This window comes from Heteronotia binoei, chromosome 12, assembly GCF_032191835.1.
Source record: "Heteronotia binoei isolate CCM8104 ecotype False Entrance Well chromosome 12, APGP_CSIRO_Hbin_v1, whole genome shotgun sequence".
Taxonomy (NCBI): domain Eukaryota; kingdom Metazoa; phylum Chordata; class Lepidosauria; order Squamata; family Gekkonidae; genus Heteronotia; species Heteronotia binoei.
Window position 1 is genome coordinate 48,067,407 of NC_083234.1, and position 23,751 is coordinate 48,091,157.

At 41.0% G+C, this 23,751-nt stretch overlaps 1 protein-coding gene across 4 annotated transcripts in view; it reads right to left on the reverse strand.

Moving 5' to 3' along the window:
- The window catches only part of GFPT1 (glutamine--fructose-6-phosphate transaminase 1), a 56,034-nt gene extending 33,106 nt beyond the window's left edge, over window positions 1-22,928 (reverse strand). Inside the window, exons 1-10 of one of the 4 annotated variants that reach the window (XM_060251072.1) lie at window positions 22,694-22,926; window positions 15,240-15,347; window positions 13,767-13,874; window positions 9,741-9,866; window positions 8,342-8,400; window positions 7,476-7,610; window positions 6,152-6,213; window positions 5,211-5,290; window positions 4,456-4,509; window positions 130-235 (exon numbers count right to left, since the gene is read on the reverse strand). In XM_060251072.1, coding sequence (XP_060107055.1) covers window positions 130-235; window positions 4,456-4,509; window positions 5,211-5,290; window positions 6,152-6,213; window positions 7,476-7,610; window positions 8,342-8,400; window positions 9,741-9,866; window positions 13,767-13,874; window positions 15,240-15,347; window positions 22,694-22,700 — 845 coding nt within the window. In that variant the 5' untranslated portion in view covers window positions 22,701-22,926. Of the gene's footprint in view, window positions 1-129; window positions 236-4,455; window positions 4,510-5,210; window positions 5,291-6,151; window positions 6,214-7,475; window positions 7,611-8,341; window positions 8,401-9,740; window positions 9,867-13,766; window positions 13,875-15,239; window positions 15,348-22,693 lie in introns of all 4 variants that reach the window. The other 3 variants (XM_060251071.1, XM_060251074.1, XM_060251073.1) reach the window with 3 other exon arrangements.
- Window positions 22,929-23,751: the final 823 nt, after the last annotated feature.

Consider the following 23,751-nt stretch of genomic DNA (forward strand, 5'->3'; position numbering starts at 1 on the left):
TCTCCTCCCTGATCCTCACTGCTGGAGTGGTCCACTTCTGCATTAACCCCTTGCTCAACCTCCACTCCAATACCCAATGTGGAAAGCAGCCACAGGGTCATTTTTGTTAACTAAGTAGGTGCCACAGACCTGGCATCGGATGCAAAGTAATATTCCACGGCTTTCTCTTCAACTGGAAAAAGGCAGGTGGTGCTGTCAACACGGGAGAGGCTGCAGCTTCCTTTCTTGTCTTTACCTGCAGTGTTGGAAACTTCATTAGCTGTTGTAATTATGTGCACCAATCCAAAGCAAAAGAGAGCACATCGCTTGGATATGATTTGCCCAAAGTCACCAAGTCACAGTACCAACATGAAGCTTTACATTTTAAGACATCACTGACACAACCCACTAGGAATATTATCTGTGCAAATTCTATTGACAACAAAATGGAAGATGTCTTTGATGCATAATGCACAAAAGGCCTCTCAGTAGATTGTGCTTGGGGTAAAAATAAAGAGCGAGAATTGACAGAGAGTTGAAAAGAAAGGCATTTTTCAAGTGAGAGGTAATCTACGCATTTTTGAGTGTACATGTTTAATTCATGCATCCAAATCCAGGCCTTCAGCGGTGCGATTCTGAAGTAGTTTAGCACATAACATTTAAAGTTCCCTTTTTGTTTTCTCCTTCAATATTAGAAAGCTTTATTAGATGTGGTATGGGAGGTTGTCAGTTCAGATATTATATCCACTAACACACCAGGTGGCCTTAGGCAATTGCCCCTCACTTTCAGCCTCAGTATGGAGATTTTAGAAAATGGCCTATTGTATAAAGCCATTGTTTGGATTATTGTGATAACATATCTATGCATTTTGAAGTACTAGGTAAATACTAAATATTAGTAGTGCTTGTTGGTTTTTTAAAAAGAACAACACATAAAATTCTTATTAAGACAGGGGGGCAGGTTCCCAGTCTAAGATTTCAATTTGGCCATGGCAATTTTTTGCTTCAGTTGTTGACTGTGGCTGCCTTTGAGGGTATGATCTTTCAAACCACTTATATCAAGATAGTTCCACTGAAGACAAGTGGGCTTCTCTAAGTATTCAGCCTATGAATCATATCTTAGCAGAAGGAAATTATTTTCAACTGAACTGGTGAACATTTTTAGAGAAATCAATGACCAAATGGTCTGTTACAAACCTAGCCAGTATTTTTTTTCCTTAAAAAAATGTGCTACCAGGAAGCATCTCTTAGTGATAAAGATTACGTAGGAGTCAAGAAAGCTAAAATATTTTGCTTGGCATTCAGAATAGTTTAGCATTCTAATTTCTTCTATGAAGAAAATAGTTTAGCATTCTATGAAGAACAAAGGGGTAAGCAATATTACAGAACTACGGAATAAGTTGCTCTTCTTTTCAAAAAGGTGAACAAATTATGCAACTTGTCACCATGTCAAGCCCATACACTTTCTCTAGCACTTGAAATTATTTCTACCAACCTAATTTGCTCTCATTTTCCAATTAAGCTTAAAATAAAGCTATCAGAATTCAAAATGATAACTGGCCAAACACATTCTAAAGGCTTGCATTAAACAATGCTTTCATGTTGATACTGCCAAAAATACTGAGCCAGGTCTGGGACCCCAGCAAGTCAGAACTCCTCATACCTGCGTGGAGGGCTGCTTCCACTTGGGAACAATTCTCAATGGTGTTCTCTTTGCTGCTTGCTGCAAATGCAGTCACACCATTTTCTTTGTGCTTTTTTGCCCCAATGTCTTTATAGCCTGCCATTCCTTTCCTAGTCTCCAGAGGGCTTTTCAGACTTTAAAAAACAAACAAGGTAACTGCTTCCACACAGGGGTATGAAAGCACACCCCTGCAGCAGTAGGCAGGGTGGATGTGGATGGGGCACTGTCCTCAGGCACTATATTGCTCACTGCTTCCCCTGAACCCTCTTCAGTTGGGCTCAATGCTATCAAGGCTGGCACTCTCCCTTTCTTCACAGCTGAGCTACAGTTAAAGGAACACTGTGGTTCAGCTGTGAATAGAGGGGGAAAGTCTGTATAAAGGCTTGAAGGAGAAACAGAGCTGAGTTCTGTCATTTTGAAGATAGACTGGCTGTCAGTAGAACTTCCACACTTGCCATTTAAGACAGAACACAAGAAGATTTTCCTTTGCTCCAGTTTAAACAAGAATCTCCAAAAGCCCAGTGAGTTGTACTTGGAATGAACATGACAGTTCCCCTTAAAAAGCAAGGGCATCCAGCTGCCTGCCTGCAGCAAAAACCATTTGGATGCAACCAGTAACTGACCTATAGTGTGAAGCTACTACAGCAATTTGTCAATTACGGATTTTTTTAAAGCCTGAAAAAGCCCTCTGGTGGTAGGTGGGGGGAGATGACAGCCATTGGGGACTGAGGTTAAGGGAAAATGGAGCTGAAGTGGGCAGATCCTGCAAAAATGCACACCTCTCCATCCACGTGGCATGGAAAGCCTTCCCAAAATATCATATCAAACCAGGTTTGATAGAGACTGCAGCAAAGCAGAAGGAAGCACAGAAAGTGGATGATGAGTAACTGTTTGGAAGCTCCCCCACAAAATACTCTGCTCTTGTTTAGACACAGAACTAGAGCAAGACATCCATGTGGAAGCAGCCCAGATTTCCAATTCAATCAGCAGAAGGCTGTGAAACCAGAAGAAGGATCAGAGACCCTTTTGTTAAATGCAAAGCCCCTACCCACCAATACTTGATTATCACATGCAGATCATTATCAGAAACTGCAGCTCTTTATTATGTTGCTACTGCTTTCCATCAAAACAATCTAATCTGGCCCTGACCTGGATAGCCCAGGCAACCATCTCGGAAGCCAAGCAGGGCCAGCCCTGGTTAGTATTTGGGCGGGAGATTTCCAAGGAATACCTGGGTTGTGACGCAGAGGAGGGTGATGGCAAGGCACCTCTGAATGTCCCTTACCTTCAAGTCCCAGTAGGGGTCACCAGAAGATAGCTTGACTTGATGGCAAAAAAAATTGTTAAAAGAAATCTCATCTGCTTTTGACATTTTGTTGTTAACACAAAAAACACTACTTAGTAGCTGGTGTGTGTATGCTACAGAGGGACAGGTGTCCATATTTGCTTCTGCATCCTTGAAAAGTGCCTAAGAAATCAAGCACCTGGCCGGAGGGTGGCATTATAAGTGTATTACGCTTTTTTGGTCCATCACTATAGATTGGAGATTGAAAACCGCCAGCCCTGATAGCTGCAAATTTTCTCTATTAATGTTTTAAACTGCCAATGAAAAGCCTTTCAACTGATTAAAAAGATGTCACTAAGTAATCATTATCTTTATACAACAACTCTGGGTGGTAAGACTCATTTTAGAAGAAGCATCCCTGCTTCTCTCTCATGCAGGAATAGAAATACTTCCTCTTGAATGATGATGCCTGCTGCACCATGTAAGCCTTTTTCAGCTGTACTGCTTTGATTCAGGTGCATGTGTAACACAGATGTGGAGATCAAGGCACAGAATTTTTAAGATCAGATGAGTGCCCTAACAAGTCTGCAAACTTCCATCGCTTTTGAGTTTCAAAAGCCATTTGGAAGAGTTTGGAGGCTATGTTGTTCAGTTGAGGCTACACTGGACCTTTAAATAGTCACAATAATATATTGTGACTATTTAAAGGTCCAATATAGCTAATACACTCACACACACACTTCTCATGAAATACTCTCATGTTATAATGCATTAAACTACCCTTCTTACATATTTGTACATTTAATAAGAAATATTTACAGTATTCATATTAGTAAAACTTCTGTATCTCTACTGAAAATTCAAAATAAAAATTTAGTATAGGAAGAGTTTCAAAAGCCATTTGGGATACAGATAAGGGTGCATGCTTGTGTGCATGCCCCCTTCTCAGGAAAGAACAAAGCAATGCTGGCTGAAGAAAGTCTTATTTATGACCCAACTAGATATTAAGTGGAATCAAAGATCAGGCTATAAAATAATCACTCAAGCTGTCAATCGGCCAGTCCAATACTGCTGTTTTAATGAGTGAAAGAACAGAATTTGCTTCTGCTGTTAGGACTCCCTGACATAGAAGTGGAATACACCTATGTGGAGATTTTCAATTTATTCCATGCAGCTTTCTCTCTTTTCCCTTTTTACAACTTATTCTTTAAACTGATCTTTGCAGGCAATGCTCACAACAGACGCTTCTCACTGAAGCAGATTCCAACCAATCCAACTGAAAAAGCTGGTGATCATAAGCCAGGTATTGGTTGGACAGTAAAGAAACTCAACAACAGCAAGATGCACTTACTAGATGTCAAAAACAGGGATAAAACATGCAGTGGGAAATATGGTCATCCTTTTGAATGGAAAGCAGCAAGCTACATACTAAAGAGACGGGGCACATTTTAAATTAATTTTCTAAGATCAGGACAACTTGAAGAATGAAGTATTATGTCATAGGCACCTTCCTCCCGTTTTATGGATATTCCATCAAAAGAATAATCTACACATTGTGTGGCTGAAATTGTAACATGGAAAACAATTTCAGAGTCATTGGAAACAAAAAGAATTGTTAACATAAAAAACACAGTTAATACAAACAGAAAGCATACTTCAATTTAAACTCAGTTCAAGTATTACTTTTTGCTGTTTTAAGTCATAGCAGGTATTTTACACTCAATGATGCCAGGCACCACCATTACACAGCAGAGGATAGGACAACTCTTACACACCACCCTTAGAGAATGTTGGGTACTTTAGCATAAATGCTTTCCCCCAGAATCCTGTAATAACTACAACTGCAGATGTCAGAAAGTGTGATAGGGTGGCAGGGCAGTGTTGCAAACAGAATGCTGGAGATTATTCAGGGGGAATCAGAATAGAAACCCCCCCCAACTCAACCACAAAGCTTGCTGGATAAGACTGTCAGTCACTTACTCTTAGCCTAAGATATCACAAAAGACTGCTGCAATGATAAGAGGAAATGACCCCCATATATGTTGCTCTAAGTTCCCTGCAGAAGGAGAACACTCCCAGGATTCTTAGAGGGAAAATCATGGTGCTTCAGTTATTATAAAGCCAATAAAGGTTTGTACTGTAAATGAGCTTTGGAAAGATTTAGCTGCCACAAGTGTTTCAACACCTTAAGAACAAAAGTATGTGTCCTCCACAATCCAAATACAGGTACCTCTCTCCAACTCATCTCTTTCATGCATTTACCTGTTCTGTACAATACTGGAATGTGGTCAGTAGAAAGCTTGTGCTCGCTTCGCACACCAATGAGCAAGGGACTTCCCCTTCTGAAAACAAAACATCCAGCTATAAGTGACAGTGAACATAATTTGATATAGCAAGGTTGGGGAGGGAGAGCATGTTCCCACTAGTGGCTTCTCCATGAGCAACTACTAACTGCTTAGTCTAAGCAGAGCCAAAAATAAATAAACTCTGATACGAATCAGCGTCAAACAACTGTGCCTTGGAGGTAGTAAGCTCAAAGTACAACAGGAAAAAGGAGCAAGAATAGCATTTGGGGCCAAGGTGGATAAACCCAGTATACTATGTTGGACCAAGAGGTAACTGCTAAGCAACATGCAAGATGAGAACATTACATGATGGAAAGCAGCAAGCAAAATTACGCTGTCACTGCAAACAAATCCACAACTGGATCTTATGCTAGGAATGAATTCAAAAGTAAAAAATTGTCATACCACTTGAAAACACAACTCACAGTGGTGGCCTAACTTATCACGGGCCCTACATCTTCTATATAGGGTCTGACTGGCAAATCATATCTACGCATAAGGTGGTAAGGGTATACAATAGATTTAGTCATGTTTTTCTCTCATCTCCTGAAAACTAATTTTACAAGGGTAGTTAGGACTTCCCAAGGACTTTTCGGGATCAATCATGCCAACTGACTTGGTATAAAACAAATTGGTTTGGAGCATAAACATGCCTTTAGTTTGTAGAATTTCTGGACTGTAAAATGAGTCTGTAATGCAGAGGAAACACTACAACAAATGATAAAATCAGAGTTCTGGATAGGACAGCTAGAATTTCCTGACTCTAGGCTAAACAGTCTGGGAGGGACTACCCATATGACAGATGCAAATACCTCAAATGGACAGATGACATGAAAAGTGTACTGATGTAGTATTTACCTGGTACCAACTGCTTGACCAGGATAGTGAACACTTTTGAATACAAGAGCAAATGCACCTTCCTTGTGGAGAGAAAACAAATGCTTGAGTTATATTTCGGTCACGTTGTTCAAGCACACGCACACAATTTTCTTCTGAGAATTCAGAATCTCTATAAATCACATATCAATAACCACGTGATGGTTATGTGTGATACAACAATACTGTGTAGGATAGAGCTGAGAGCCTGGAGAATTCTGGTCCAAGGCTCCCATCGGTTAAGGAAACCATGTGCTACAGAAGACCTCTGTTGGTGGCCAGTGAAGATGAGTGCAGCCTCTGCAAAACTAAGTTGATACTTTGCAGCAGCATGTTCCACAGGAAATTTCCCAAGCACTCAATATTCTATAAAATGTGTACTACAAAACTGTTCAGAAGGACATTTTTATAATAGGAAATACTATTGCCTAACATCTGTTAAATTTAGTTTTCATTGCTTTCCTCCTTTTTAAATTATTTACACTGTTTACTGCATGGTTCACCCTTTTTTGCAGATCAGCTCTGTCACATTATTTATACATAGTATATTACTGTATTGATCTCTAATTTTTGTAATTCAGTCTTACTTATTATCAGCTCTCTATCATTCTTATTGAAGAATCCCATGGCGCAGAGTGGTAAAGCTGCAGTACAGCAGTCCAAGCTCTGCTCATGACCTGAGTTTGATTCTGGCATAAGTGGGTTCAGGTAGCCGGCTCAAGGTTGACTCAGCCTTCCATTCTTCCAAGGTCAGTAAAATGACTACCCAGCTTGCTTGGGGGTAAAGTGTAGATGACTGAGGGAGGCAATGGCAAACCATCTCGTAAAAAGTCTGCCATGAAAACGTCGTGATGTAACGTCACCCCAGAGTCAGAAACAACCAGTGCTTTTTACCTTTTTATCATTCTTATTCAATTGTTTAAAACTGTGTAATCTTCCTTGAGTCTCAGCAAGAAAAGGGGATTATATAAATGAAGTAAATAAATATGTTCATATTTATCTCATTATCTTAACAGTTGCCCTTATGTACATAAAAACTCATGCATATACACATATCATGCATTAGTAAGAAAACATTCTCCTTCATGCAGGGTTCTCTAAACTCCTTAATTAACCTGTTTGATGAAAGAGCAAAATCAAAAGTACAGCTCACACTACTTAGTGAAGTAACAGTGAACAAAATCATTCCACCCTACACTGACAATCAAGCCAGACATTTCCTGAAGCCCCAAGGTACATTTAGTAAAATGTGGCATCAGGCTGTTTTCTATGGGACCAAAATGCTTTACTAAAAATCTCAATTTACCAGCTGCTGGATGACTCTTTCTACTAAAGTGGTAAAACTGATATCATCACTTTCACGGTTGTCATACATGTACTTGACAAGCTTAGCAATCGTTTCTGTATCAGTCTCAGACTCAAATTCATACCCTTTGCTTTCCTGAAAGAAAAATAAGGAGGATTATTATCAGCCAAAGCAGAGTAGGGGTGTATGGAATTTTGCAAACTGTAATCATATGAAATACAGTAACATGGTTCAAATGGAGAGAAATCCACAAGATACTATTGTAACAGTCATACTATCAGCGGCATATTTCCTCAATTACTCTTCTAACAAATATCTTCCTGTTTTAATACATATTAAAAAAATGACTGCATGTGTGGGACTGCACAGAGACCACGAAGAAGATCCATATAGTACAAAATTTGTCTGAGACTTGGAGAACTGCTGCCAGCCACAGTAGGCAATTTAACTGGACCTACCAAAGCTGTGATTTGCTACAAGACAGCTTCTTGTGGTCCATTAATCTATTATACATTTAATGCAAACAGATGCTTTAAGCATGAGAGATACTATAGGCATGGAAATAAATTAAGCTAAAATAAATTAAGGTTATGGCAGTATTTGTTTTAATAATTTGGCATGATTAACGTGCATGGCACTTTATGTTCCCAGCTCAAGAAACTTACAATCTACCCACCCTATAATTTCTATCAGAAATCCATAAATTAGATACTTAAAAGGTGTCTGTTGTAGCTGCTGGGCCACACAAACACTTTCCCTCCCAGCACCAAAAGAATTTTGACATGATTTGGAACAAATGTCAATAAAAAAGGAGATTCAACTTTTAAAATTTCAACCCACAACGTAGCAATATAAGTTTTACTTACCAAGAATTTTTTCAGGTCTTTGTAGTTTGTAATAATGCCATTGTGAATAACAATAAATTCTGAAGGAAGGGAAAGGAGAGAACACATCAATTGCTTTGCTATTTTAGTATGTCCTTCAAGATCAAAGTGCCCCTGTCTTCTTCTTGCAAAATAACCACCAACTGACTTGTTCCAATGCAAAACATCCTACAAATGGCAGACCCAACAGCAGAAACCAGAATCCTGAAGGTAACCTGACAAATCACAAGCACACCTAATAAGGACAATGTGATTTCATAAAGTGATGAAAGCTTGGCCTCAGACTGTCCCCATTTGGTTGGCTAACTCTGAACTACTCTATGTTATCTGTTGTATCCAAGTGCAACAGTAATGTACTTTTATCCCATTTACAGATCAATTTCCTAATGTAAAAGAGAATATAAGCCATCCTCTTTGTGGGCCATTACTCAAAATGATTTTCTGTACTAAGCCAAAAATTATAATTGAGGATATTAAACAGGCTGCATTAGCAAAGTCTGAGGGTAAACTACAGTTCAGTTACAGTTGTGTGTTCTTAAGAGTACAGACATTAACAGATTTATAATGTCCATTAATTTTTTACAAGGGATTATTTCTCATTCTTGGGACTTTAGTGATGTGGTATCCTTATTGCAAGTACTAACAGGTCACTACATGGCGAATTACCATACCCCAAATTACAGATTCACAATCTAGTCATCTAGCACTCAAATGTAACCTTTTTTAAAAAAATCTCCAAGGGATTTATTCTGTAATCATTCAGCTTTTTTTTTTAAAGCTACATTTTAAAATAGTTTCCATTTATGAAATTGCTACATGCAAGACTAGACTTTTGTTTAAAGACCATTTAATGGTGAAAAGTTCAGCTGCTTTGCTGACTTTTGGTTTCTTGCTGCCTGAAGTCACATATAACCCTCTCTTCTCCACACAAAGTTTAGAACCACCCTACAAAATAGTCCATAGGACAAGAAAAAGGAAAGGTCCCCTGTGCAAGCACCAGTCGGTTCTGACTCTGGGGTGACGTTGCTTTCACAACATTTTCATGGCAGACTTTTTACGGGGTGGTTTGCCTTTGCCTTCCCCAGTCTTTTACACTTCCCCCGCCCCCCGCAAGCTGGGTACTCATTTTACCCAACCTCGGAGAGATGGAAGGCTGAGTCAACCTTGGGCTGGCTACCTGAACCAGCTTTCGCTGGGACAGGTCGTGAGCAGAGAGTTCAGATCACAATACTGCAGTACTGCTGTTTTACCACTCTGCACCATGGAGCCATAGCACAAACCACCCTACAAAATACTCCACAGCACCTTCTGCAAGGTCAGTAAAGCCATCTCATTCCAAACACCCAGAGAAAGATGCTGCCTGACCAGACCCATATCTCACCATTGTTTTTATCTGAGCGCTGTGGATGGCTGTTCACTGGGTTGGGTTCCCCATGGGTGGCCCATCGAGTATGGGCAATTCCAAGATGTACATCAAATTCAATGTCCAAGTCTATATCTTGTTGTTCTATAAAGAGAAAACAAAGCATCTTTACTCTTAAGAGTAATCTAGTGTCCTTTAATGGCACGCTTAAGCCCATGACTATCAGTGAGATGAGGTGTATGGGCCAAGATCCAGAGTATAAGCATTACACTGACAAGGCAGGGTAAATGCATTTTTCTTTCCTGTATTTAAGGAAGGTGGCCAAATTGTACCGAAACATACATTGTAAGTGACAGGTGTTATTTACTTATGTCCTGCATTCTTAAGCACACAAGTTCTCAAGATAGCTTCTGATCTTATTCATTTAAAACAAAATCATGAACACATCAGTTCTAAACTTTAAATTACAAAATAACAGCATGATTCTCAGCACCAGTTAAATTGCAAAACAACAGAGCACAGGAAGACAGGAAGATAGGTCTAGAATTTTTTTTCCCCTTAAACAGTTCAAGGGTTGAGGCACCCCATTGTAAGAGCCCTGCCTCTTGAAACCACCTACTTATGTTTCACTGAGACAGCTCCTCTTTTGAAGGTGCCACCTTGCAAACTGGCAAAACTAGCAACTGCTCATTCATGCACATTCCTTGTGGTGGCTCCCACAGTGTAAAATGGTCTACCTGGGCTATTAGGAAGGCCCCCCCTGTGCTTCTATTGTTTAACAAAATGTGCAAAACAGAATTGTTCAGGAGGGCTTTCTTGTAGAAGGAGCAAGCCTGTTGTTTAATAGTTCACCTCAGGAGATCACTTTGATTATCTTTCCTACACAGATTGTCCTGTTGCCATAAACAGGTATATTTGCATACTACACTGATTGCCCTGTTGCCTTAAACAGATATATTTGCATGTGTTGTCTCCTGCTGCTTCTACAACCTCAGCCTAATTATTTTTTGTCTTATTACGAATCTTGATTGGGGGATTTAAATGCTATATTTTGTAATGCACTAACTGATTCATACTTGTATAATCTGCATTGGGGTCCAGTGGGAAAAGTGGACTATAGGTGAAAATAAATAAATGCGGTGCTATTTGTGGGGAAATGCCATTTTGTTTCTGTTTACCCCTGAGATGAATGGGGAGAACCTGTCATACTTGAGGCAGGTCTTGACCTAGTCTCCTCCTCATTCCCCCCTCCCCTCCTATGTGTAACCACTGGTCTTGAGGCAGTTTCCTAGAGAGAACAGTAAGTCCATCAAGGGTTGATCCCAGAATGCTGCAGGAGGGTTGGCCAGTTCCTGAGTGGGAACTGCAGTTTATATCAGCATTTTAGCCAGGAAAGTTCAGTCAGAGTGTAGATCAGTCAGAGTGCAGTTCAAGGCTGTCATCAGTTACAGCTTGCAGCAGGCAGAGCTCTGTTCTTGCATCAGAGGGAGTAGTCATCTTGAAAAGAATGAATAACCATTTTAATCTGTAACTAAGTAAAGTGCCTGCCCTGCAAACCATCTAGTTAGTATATGAGTGTAATCAGAGAGAGATGGAACATTTTTGCCAACTTTGATTTGATTCTTCTGTTCACTTGTGCAATATGCCTATAAAAAGTTATATACTTTAAATAAATATTTTCATTGTTAAAGTGGAGTCCCGTTGTACCACCAAGGTCCCCTAGCTGTTTGGGAATGATAGAGTGGGTTGGGGAATCCCTAGGAAGCAGACAAGTGGCAGAAGGCTAGTTGCCAACTTTCCAGGGGACTCCCAACGATATCTGGGAAGCCCCCAAGGTAAGTTCCTAGTGACCTATGAGGGAGGTTAGGAGGCTGCCCTGACTAACCAGAGCCCCAGACAGGGACAGTGGTGGCAGCGATACCCTGAAGCAGTGGAGTGGAATGGCCCCTTCAGGTCAGCATACCAGGAAGGGGTAGGCAGAGCCAGAGTCAGCTAGCAGACACAGGCCCAGTTTGCCACACCACTGAAAGTGGGGATGCATGGAACAATGTTTCTGACAGAAGCTTTTACATTCATATAGGAAGAAGAAGAGACTGGATTTACACCACACTCTTCACTTGGATTCTCAAAGAAACTTACAATTTCTTTTCCCTTCCCCTCCCCACAACAAGACACCCTTCTGAGGTAGATGGGGCTGAGAAAGTTCTCCCTAGAACTGCTCTGGAGAGAACAGCTCTGAGAAAACTTGTAACTGACTCAAGAGCATGTCAGCAGGTGCATGTGGAGGAGTGGGGAATCAAATCTCGTTCTCCCAGATTAGAGTCCATATATGAACATATGAAGCTGCCTTATACTGAATCAGACCCTCGGGCCCATCAAAGTCAGTATTGTCTACTCAGACTGGCAGCAGTTCTCCAGGGTCTCAAGCCTGGACCCTTTTTAGTTGGAGATGCCAGGGATTGGCATCCCCGTACTCTTAAACCACTACATCAAACTGGCACTCAATAAATGGTCTTTTAAATTCCTGGTTCCAGACCACTTAAAGGCTTTAAAGGTAAGAATGAGCCCTTTACAGAAACAATCTGGCAGTCCATATAGATCTTCCAGAGCTGGCAAAATAAAGTTCGCTAAAGCTTATGCCATCCAGAAACCTTGATGCTACATTTGGAACCAAATGAAGTCTCCAAACAATTTTCAAAGGCAGCCTGATACAAGGTGTGTAGTGGTAATTATCCTGGATGTGATCAAAGCGTGGATAACAGACCATACAATTCAAGGTATTAGCTGGAGAACCAAACAAAGCTGCGAAAAGGTGATTCATGTTATAGGTAAGTCCTGGGTCTATATCTGCAGACATAAATTTAACAGCATTCTGAATCCACAAGCCTGCTTTCCAGAGAAACACAACCCAAGCCAAGACAACTACTTATACTACTAGTTCCTTGATACCTTTTGTTTCTTTATACTCATCCAGCTCATTATCACCTCTAGATACTTATGCAGAACATAAATGAGGGTGGAAACTGGACTGAAAAAGCTTGAATCTAGATAACTAAACTGAGCTAGATTGACCCTAGACAACTTGTCTCATTGATGAACGCCTAAAGTTGCAAAGCCACAACTTCCTCAAGCACCCTGACCTCCCAAAGCAGGCTTATGTTAAACCTTTATATACACTGTGTCTCTAAATGTTTTCAAGGAAGCTTCCAACAACACACACAGGGTCAAAATATACAGTAAAACTCCACTGAAAGGTTAGCAGTATTAAGCAAGCAATGACTGCCTGAGAAAGAGATTGGATAAAAATTCCATCTAACATTTCCTTTTTCTTTGATCTGGGACAGGCAGAAAGGAATCAACATAGTTTTGTAGCCTCCACACTGACATGTCCTTTAATTGTGGATGGGGTGGATTTTATCTGCACTACCAGTTTCTTGCAGTACCATCTCAACTCTATTAAGGTGCAACACATCTTCAGCAGCTTCTTCAGCTTTATATCCAGCACAGATTCTTCAGTTTCCACTGCCTTCATGCAGCTTGAATGTTACCCTTGGCAGCGGTGGCCCTCTAGAATGAAGACTTTCTAGATGGCTCATCCTGCCATTCATATTGGAGTCAAATTCTGCTAGGTTTCTCCTTTTTGCAGCCCCATCACTGAGGCAGCATCCGTGGACAGCATCACAGGATAATGCCAAAGGGCTTCAAGGTACTAAAGGCTGGAGACAGATACTGAGTGAGAGTGTGCATTAGAAGGTGAGTACTGAGAATGTAAGAAGTCAAGGTCTACCTGGCCAAGAATTGGCTCAGTTACAAAAGATTGTACTGTGGAGAGAGTGAAGTATCCTGGTCCTTCAAATTTTGTTCTCCAGAACTACAATGAGAAGGAGCAAATCTGATTTATTGTATAAACAACTTTTAAGACTCTTCCATCACATGAAATAGTTAGGGGTATGGTATGTTTCTTCAGTGTGTCCCAAATATGTTCCAAAATTTAATCAGGAAGAAAGCTCATCAAGAAGAAAAACTGCTTAGTTCTATACTTACTGTTCACTTCTTCATCCAAAGCCTTCACTTTCCCCTTCTTTTTGATGAGTGTAATTTTGCAGGCATTTGCCTCCCAATCTTTATCATTACCTCCATCAATTCCAACTCCTAAAACGCAGAAGGCAAGAAAAACCAATGAGACAGAGAAAGGTCTTGAAAATAGCCTTATTTACCAACCACCAAAATAACTTCTACAATTGTTTTTCCACATCAAAGTAAATCAAAGTTATGCCCTCATTGACAAGATTGCCAAGCCAGAAGTGACGTTTGTGACTCAGCCTGGAGAAATGTGTATCAGTTAAACTTAAATTTTGGGTAAGTCTGGCAAATTATTTTAAGCCTGCTTCGGCGGGAAGGGCGGGATATAAATCAAATAAAGTAAAGTAAAAGCAGGTTTTCAAATACAAGTCATGCAGTCATTGCTAACAGGGCAAACTATAGCAATCGTATCTTGCCAGTGCTTAAGGAACTCCTTAAGTGTATAATAGAACAGTCATACAAAAATGTTTTAAATAAATAAAAACTCACTCCACTGACTGTTAGTTAATTTCAAGGCTCAATTCAAAGTGCTGGTCTTTGCCTTTAAAGTCCCAAATAGCCTAATACCAGACTACTTAAAGGAAAGGTCCCCCTACTGACCAGTACTTACATTCTTCTTTCATGCTGCCTGTTCCATAAATGCCTACATTCACTTTATGACTATTTGTGCCACTTTCCCTATAGTTTTACTTGCTGCTGTTAATTATTTATGTAACAATTCTAAATTACCTGTTTATATAGAGCATATTTCTTTGACTGGGGGAAAAAGCTCATGATGCCAGCAGTATGAGCTCTGTAGTGCCAAGATTCTGACACAAACTGGGAGCCTGAGAATTCCACTACCTCCTCAAATTAGTTTCAGCCTAAGTCATTAAGCCTTACACGCTCCAGTGTCTCGGCTACAATGTCTAAGGAGTGCTCCTAAATTCATAAATGGAAAGTATTAGATTGAAATATATCCCAATGAAATCTACAGTTGATAAAAATTATCCATGTATTTGATACGCTCTGAAGAACAGAACAAATCACATCTAGCCTTGCCTTTAGTGCATAAGGGGAGGATTTATTGGTGACCATTTTCTGTTAAAAGAAAAGCTAGATTTTTGTTCAGGAACACCTCAGGGACCAGCAACATGTTCAGGGTATAAGCTTTCAAGAGTCAAAGCTCCCTGCATGAGATGCAAGTAGGAATTGAGATCCCTAAGTCACTTATATCCCAGTCAGATGGTAGGAAGAGATTCAGGGATCTCCAGTCCTACCTGTAGCTGACAAAGGGAGCTTTGACTCTCAAAAGCTTATACCCCAAAATCTTTGTTGGTCTCTAAGGTTGGTCTACTGGACACAAATCTAGCTCTTCTACTGCAGACCCACATGGCTACTCTCCTGAAACTATTAAAAGATAACCTGCATTAAAAATAACATGTGAAAACTTACCAGCAGAATCATATCCTCTATACTCTAGTCTCTGGAGCCCCTTAATAAGGGTCTCCAGGATCTCTCGTCTTGTCCGGGGCACATGGTAGTTGAGGTAAGCAAAGATGCCTGTTAAGATTGATCAAGAATTAAAACAAACACTTCATTCATTGACCAATGCACAATTTTGTAAACAAAAGCAATGTTGTGTAGTATTTCTATTGGCACAGCAGCACAGCTCAGACATTGTATTGCAAAGGAATTCCTTATATAGGACATATACAGGAAAAACATCACTGCCTTTGGCTACAGTTCTCAGAAAGAACTGCTTTCTAGGAAAAATATAATTGTGCTTGAAGAACACAAAAGCTCTGCTAGATCAGACCAGTGGCCCATCCAGTTCAGCATCCTGTTTCACACAGCAGTCAGTCAGTCCCCCTGAAGGGCCAACAAACAAGGCACAGAGGCCAAGACCTTCCCCTGATGCTGCCTTCTAGCACTGGCATTCAGAGGTTTGCTGCCTCTGAACACAGAGGTTCCCTTCAGTCACCCTGGCTAGCAGCCATTGATTGACCAGCTTTAGAAATTTAACAGTAAAGAAAAACCAAACAGACTAGAGCTCTTCCCTTAAGGAACATACACTGTTAAGATGCAATGGAGGCAAGGACTGGAAGAAGAGACAAAAGTAATACGTTGTCATGGACTGCACCAGGAGGATGACTCCTCATTGGAGGAGGACCCGCCCTGAATCCCACCTTGGCAAATGCTCATCGTGAAGTGGATTCCTCAGTGCATCCCCACTAACATTGTCCCCTGAGCCAACATTGTCCCCTGAGCCAAGCTAGAAGGCTGCTGCCAAACCTGCCACAATCTCCTCCAGGACCCCATGAGCAGAGAAGGTAAAGAGCTAGGAACAGGGCCTGGACCTGGCACAGGAGCATGTACCAGGCATCCCAAAGCATACTTTTTTGTTAAGGAAGCACTGGAACAAATCAGTAAGTGCCACTGCAAGATTTTGGCCCTGACTCAGCTTGCTAGGTGAACCTAACACTGATCCCAGCACCAGCTGTAAGGAAACTCTCTATGTAAACCCTATAGTGAGTCAGTGTGGAGGGTCAACTTGGCTGCAACCTTCCTGGTTCTTATTAGTTACCTGAATATGATTGTGGAACCCTGCCTGCTAGGTACTGTTACCATGGAATTCTGTGGCTGCCCAGCCTGGACAGCAGAATATAAGTGATGCAGTAACAAGAACTTACATTTGATTAGCTAGGAATGAAACTCAAGAGATTAAGGCAAAGATGCCTTTGGAGGACAAATCTAAAGCAAAAAAGAGGTGGCAGAACATGTGGTCTCATATTCTAATCTTAAATGCATTCTTCTTGGGTGTAGCCATGATCCAAAGAAGCCTGTATCGAGCATGCAAAAAGATGACACTGCAGTTCTTTTCACATGTGTAAATAGCAAATTATTACTCTGTAATTAGCAATATTAACAGATCAGTGCATGCACATATGACCAGATTCATTATGTTTATTAATGTATAAAAACTGCCGAGGTATGGCTATAGTGGTCTCATGAATTCTTTCCTCAAGTTATAAGGTCCATTACACTTAGTGGGAGAGTTCCGAGTATTTTAAATTATACTATGAATGGATATATTGATTTGTTTGTTGTTTCAAGTAGATGGATTTAGTAATTGATTCATGTCAGAGGAGGTGATCTACAGAGCTGAGGGATGGTTACACTGATCTGTGTGCATCCATGTGTATGATTGGTGTAGCAATGAAGTTATCCGATTATTAACTGATATGAATTCCTTTGAAGCTATGGCTGAAGAGAATCCCAACTTTGGCTTCTAGAAAATCTAGCTGGATTGCAGAATCTCTGCACCCAACCCCTACCCAGTCATATGATTCTGCACTTTAACTCCTCCCACTATCATCTGTTGTGCATTTTTTTAAAAAAGATACAAATATGAAGTATTTGTTTGTCTGGGATCTCTGCTTTTAAATATGATGACAGGTGGGCTTTGTATGGTTTCCTTGTATTGTAACAAATATGTTTACTCCATGCATCTTGGTACCTATAAACAAAACCTGCATATAGTTTTCAACACCTGGATCTGTTATTAGGAAACCCAGAAAAACAGATAGAAAGAAGCCATGGTTGGTTCCAACTTCTCCAATACAGTAGGTCAAGTAGTCAGTAAACCATCATTGTGAGTGTTTGCTCATCAGTGCTTTCCAATCTTTTGCTGGCCTGCAGAAATTGTCTCATTTGAGGGAATCACTGCATTCACAGACCCATATAGCAAAGATGGTAAGGAAGGGCAAACAGCTGGGAAAAAAATCAGGGTGGGGAAAGGCAACCTGTTGAGTCATTTACAATAATCCAGACAATCCAGATTACTAGTAGGTTGTATGTTCCCAGTCAATGAGGAAATAAAATAGCAATAAGGAAATAAAATAGCAAGATATATCTTGAGGTACTAACTCAAGAAAACACACTTCACAAGCCCTCAAATATAACAAACTGGAAAAAAAAATTGCCATTAAAAACTGGCCTCCTAATCTCTCTGCCCAAGTGATGTGAATGATCACCTGCTGCTATACCAATAACATGCCCAGCATTCAGTGATATTTGTCCCCCTTAACAGATATTTGACATAAACCCTTGTTGCACTTGAAGAACAGACTCAGTGTTGTAAGCAGTAATTCAACTGGGATCAGCAAGCCCTCATTTAAAATCCAAGCTCAACCATACCCTCACTGGACAAATTTGGGCCAGTTGCTTATCTCACTGCTTAGCCTATCTCAGAGTTCTTTTAACAGTAACATGGGGTGATGAAAATCATATACTGTGCCCTGTGCTCTTTGAACACGGGCAGGATTAAAATATAACTAATAATTAGAAATTCCAATGGGAAGAGATATGCCCCCGACACTAGTAAACACATATTGCTTCCTTGTTCTATCCATCAATATGCAATCTTGGCTGGGGAAGGATACTGAAAACATAAACTAACCTACTCCCAAATTTATACTCTGTCTTTTGATAATGTCCTCAAGGTGTTTTATAAAACTGCACTTTTGCATTTGCTGCTTTCATTTAAATCAATGGAAGAAAGCACAAGTACTTCTGTGCCTGTAAAGGTGTGTCACTGGACAAACAGCTTCACCTGGCTCATCACAGATCACACACAGCACACTCTCCACACCAGTTATTCATGGCATTGATCTAAAAGACATGAAGAAATGAGCCAGCTATAAATAAAAGGATGCTGAGACATTCCTTCACCACATAAATAGGAAAAATGTAGCTTGTACTCCCTTTTCTCTGCTTTAATTCTGTTAAAACAGCTGTACAAGTAAGCCTTTCAGAATGACTAGCTCACCTACTCATACACATACTCAATTTAATCCAGCCTAGAACAAGACAGCCAGTTAATGACAAATTAAGCCTCCCTCCTTGAGCACCTATAAGTCACCACAGGTGCCTGGATAAATTGCTTTTTACACACCTGCCCTATAAGATACAAGCCCAAGTTTTCACACAGTTGCGTCTACATTTTTCATACTCATTTCTTCCTTTTCCAGAATGTAAATGCTGAATGATTTGCAATGGCAGGTTCAACAGTATTGCAATTAGCTACTGGAGCACAGCACCTCCCTCACTAGGGAGAAGGAATAAAAAAAAATAGAAACAAAGTGCCATCAATGCATTCACCATGGTGTTGCACTATGGAGTCTACATGCATGGCCCTCAATAGGAGACAGCAAGAGCCAGGACTGGGGAAAGTCCAGTTTACTCCTAGGATACTTGCCAGAGGCAACCGTTACTTACTATACGTAAGCTTCAAATTCCTTAGCTGAGCTTTCACAGAAGAATTATAGTTTGCCTAATTGTGTGCCATTGATAGATTGTTCCCATTCAAAAGTGAAAACAGAACAGTAGTTTTCCACTACAGGGATAATATATGTATTTGTAAACCTATTCTGCCTTTCAGTTTAGACAAAAAACTCTATTAGAATTTACAAATGCAATCGTTTTCAGCCACAGTCACTACTAACTGTACACAATTTCTCAGTTTCAATACAAATCATTGCCCCTTTTGGAATGCACATAACCACAGAGGGCTGAAGTATTACCTTTCATTAGTAATAGACATTTGGAAGCCAAAGAAACCATGTACACTTACTTAGCTTAATAGTGGGTGCTTCAATCTCACACTGGAATAAATAGCATCTGTGTAAAGAAGGCATTTCCATGCAGTTGTTAAATGATGCAGCCTCCTTCATATTTACATAAGCCAAAGGTTACAAATGAACTAGATTTGCTTGCTCAGAAGCTAGAAGTGATTTTGCAGCAAGCCAGTTCACTAATTTTAATTCCATACAAAAATCAGAAGAGAAGAACTGTCCATTGGGAACAGCTTTTCTGTTAAACAGGCAGGGAGGAAAGCTGTTCTTGTTTTGGCAAATTTTTAATGTTTTGAAAATCCTATTAAAATCCCTTCTCCAGCTCTAAAAAAATGAGATGCCTATTTTTGAAAAGTTCTAATAATGTACTAATTAAATTTACATTAAATATCTTCTGAATCCTACTTCCCTTTTCCCTTCTGCAGTGAGTTTAAGCTTCCAGAAATCATCTACATAACGAAGTAGCAAATACAGTACACAACTGATAAACTGGTTTTGCCCTGCAATGTCCTGCACCATAAGAAATTTATAAATCATTTATTCAACTGAAAACTTGTTCAAAGACAGACAACAGGAAGCAGGAAGTTTAAACATAAAAATTAAAGCCAGAAGGGCTATTTTCCCTCCAGTCCTGCCGCAAAGAGACTGATATACAAAATGTTATCTCTAATTCCGTAGGAATTAGTCTAAGTTATCTCTAATTCCATAGGAATTAGTCTAAGTATCTGATAGCTTTATTTAGATATATTTAAGAGAATGTGTTTGTAGACAATGCCCAAACACAATATGCAAGTTGCATGCATCACTATCCTAGTTGCAAAAAGACATCCATGCTGAACTTGCAGCAAACTATTTATAGAACAAATTGTCTCTTCTATTCTTAGCTTTGTCCCACTTTCCATTTTCTGAGACAAATATACAGAGCACAAAACACACAAGTAGTACAAAAACAGCTCTTCTTTACTGAAGTCTGCTGAAATCTCTTAAACAGGAAACAACCTGTGGTTCTTATCAAAACCTTATCACACTGATGTCTGCTAGGAAACATTCCTGAAAACATTTGAAGTCTTGATTTTAAATCCAAGGAAGTCAAAGAAATGGCTAGAATCTGCGATCCACAATAATGTGGAAACAAAATAAGTCTTGTGGTATCTTAAATCAAATAAATGGTAAACCTGAATGCAACAGATGTGTATGAATTGCAAGATAAGAAGCTCCAGGGTCAGATCACATGAACTCACAAGGGAAACATAGGGCTGGAGATAGTAAGAGGGTCACCATCTCCCACAGATATTTTTAAAATAGCCACAGGGACCCCTCACATTAGATCAGTAATAGGGAAGAGGAGGGAAGCCTTTCCATTCACACAGAGGTGCCAATCTACATAATCTTAAGTGTTATACTACCTCCTACCATCTCACCTAATTTGATTCTCAAAGAAACCTCTCTTAGCCCCACCCCACTTAAAAATGCAGACCTGCCTTATAGGAATTTTAGCAAGGGCTTTTAAGCTAATACGTACAAAAAATATTAAATACCAAGGATGCTGATCAAGATGCTGATTCTAGAGTCAGCATAGCAAGTACTTTAGGCAATAGCCTATACATATAAAGGAGCTCTCATTTTGTTTTTTTTAACAAAGCAGGAGTCAAGCTGCACCTTTAAGACCAACCAATTTTTATTTAGAACATAAGCTTTCGTGTGCTCTTAAGCACACTTTTTTTTTTTTTTAAGATTTCCCCCATAGAATCTCCAGGTCTCCATGCCACAGGAAAAGATACTTTTGAAAACTCAGGTAAGTTTAAACAAGAAATTCCAAAGTGGGAAGGGGATGCGGAAATTATTCAGAAGAGAAATTAAGTGTCACTGCAAAGAAACACAGAAACTCTAGAAAGTATCAGAACGTACTTCATTTCAGAATGGACAAACATTACAAAGTCAAAAAGGAAATACAGACAAGGAAACGCAAGTACCTTTTCCATCCTACCAACACAACCTTGGTTGGCAAGTCCAAATTCCACCACTAGGTGTCAGAAAGGCAAATGTGGCCTGGAACATTCAACTTGAGGTAGAGGAACACCTGAACAGCTTATTGCCTGTATCCTTCTACTTAAAACACCTTGCCCATATCCTTGCCTACCTCTTGTTTCCTAATGATATATTAACAGTCTCAAACCACCTTGAGCATTACCAAAGAAGGCAAGTATGAATACAAAATTCAGCTCCTATATCCTATGCCCACTCATCATCCTCATCTCCAATCTGGACCTGCTTCCCCCAACATCTTCCCTTCTATTTAGTTCATTAGATGTCTCCTCTCTGCACTTTCTCAGGCATTCATTCCCCTCAATTTATTTAGCACCCATTCAGAACTGAGACTGTAAGCACCTTCATTTCACAAAGTCCTACAATCAGCAAAGGGGCCATTGTAAATATAACAGCAACACATTTTAATTTTAGAATCTACAGGAGCCAATGGGGGGCTGAGCATGAGTAACAACTGCTTGCCATACAAGTCCTACATTCTGACTGACCACTAGCCACCTTAACAACCACAAGAATGGATAAGGTTACCAACTGGTCAGAATCCCAGCCTCCTACCCAGATACTGGAACAGGAAGGTAAAAGGAGCAGGGGGGAAACTATGCCACTAGCGTTTGTATTATTTCCCAAATTTGTGTTTAGAGATTTTTAAAAAGAAAGAAAACTGTGGTATCCACACATGTTCTACGTTCTGTTTTCATTAAAACTGTCAGAGTAAATGCAAAAAGAACTCTACACATGCTTGTTGGTGTCTGACAAGTCACTGGTTCTCAGCCAGGCCTGCACTAAAGGATTGTTCGGACAAGGAAATCGGATGCCTACCCACTCCAAGATACACTGACTGCCCTGGGTGGATGGAGAATACAAATAGGTGCGATAAAGGAAAAGACGCTTGCCCCATCCACTCTTCGCTCCGTCAGCAGCACTCTGCACATGCTCAGAGAAAACACGCAAATTCCTATACTCCCCCCCCCAAGAGACACACAAACCGCGGGAGCTCCTTGGAGGAACACTTTGTCCCTCACAAAGCCCCCAGCTTGGTCATCTCCCCCCAAGGGTTGTCTTCTCTTAGCCCTCTCACCTTCAAGCCCACCCACACCACTCCTTCCATGCCACCCGCCACCCTCCAAGCCCCGCCGCCTCCCGACAGGACCCTTTCTCGAAGCACGTCCGCCCAAGTCCCCCCCCCCCCCCCCCCCGGTTACCCGCGGCGCCGCCCTGCACTCTCACCGCACATGGTGGCGTCTTCTGGGACTGAGACGAGCAGCCAGACCGTGAACTGGCGGCCGTTCACCAGTTCGGATGGCTAGTCGGAGCAGGCGGCGGCGGCGGCTCCTCCTCTCAGGGTAACGGCAGGGGGTGGAGCGGAGGCTAGGGACGCAGGCCCCGGCCTCAGCCCTCCATTGGGCCCCGCTCGGCCGGCTCCGCCTCAGCAGTCCAGAACGCTGCCGTGGCGATTCGGACGTGGCAGGCGGATCCGCATCCGCCTCGACTAGGCCCGGGCTGGGAGGGGGGCAGGAACGGACGCGGTCGGAGGGTGAGGCGGCGAGGCGAGGGAGTGTCGGTCCCGCTCTTCCTTCAAAGAGCCATCGATCGAGAGACCTCCCTTGTCCTCCATTGTTATTCTCGCAACAACGCTGCGAAGTAGTTAGCCTGAGGGGATGGGGATGCCCCCCAAGGTCACCTCGCGAGCTTCATGGCTGAGCGGGGATCGAAGCTGAGGGCGTTTGTGTGATCCCCTCCATCGTGACAAATGCCTGAACGAGGCGAGTAGCCAAGTTCACCTGCTGTGGCAAAATAAATAAATAAACTCACCCTGGTAATCTTAACACAACTAATAACTGCGATTTAATGCTGCAATATTTGGGAAGGGTGAGTTTGGCTCAGGAAAGCTTCTGCCACAAAAACCGCGTTCAATATCTTTTTAAAGTGCCACGAAAATGTTGGTTGACCCTTGAAATCCACTACCATAGAATGCACCTTTGCGGCTTCGTGGTTGTATGGAGCAGATACTCAACCAGTTTTTCTGCTGGTGAAAAAAGGCGAGAATCAACAACAAAAAGGTTGGTTGTAGGGAGAATCATGGGACCTGCCTGTATAAAAACCATTTAGGGCCTGGGCTGCAGTCAGGAAGCAAATTGGGTGAGACTGAGTGAAAAGGCTGTCTGGGTATAACTGTCCATAGCTTGACATTCCAAACCCCACCAGCTATGCTTACTGTACGGCATTCCTCGTCTGAAGAAGTGTGCATGCACACGGAAGCTTATGTTCTGATTACATTTCTATCC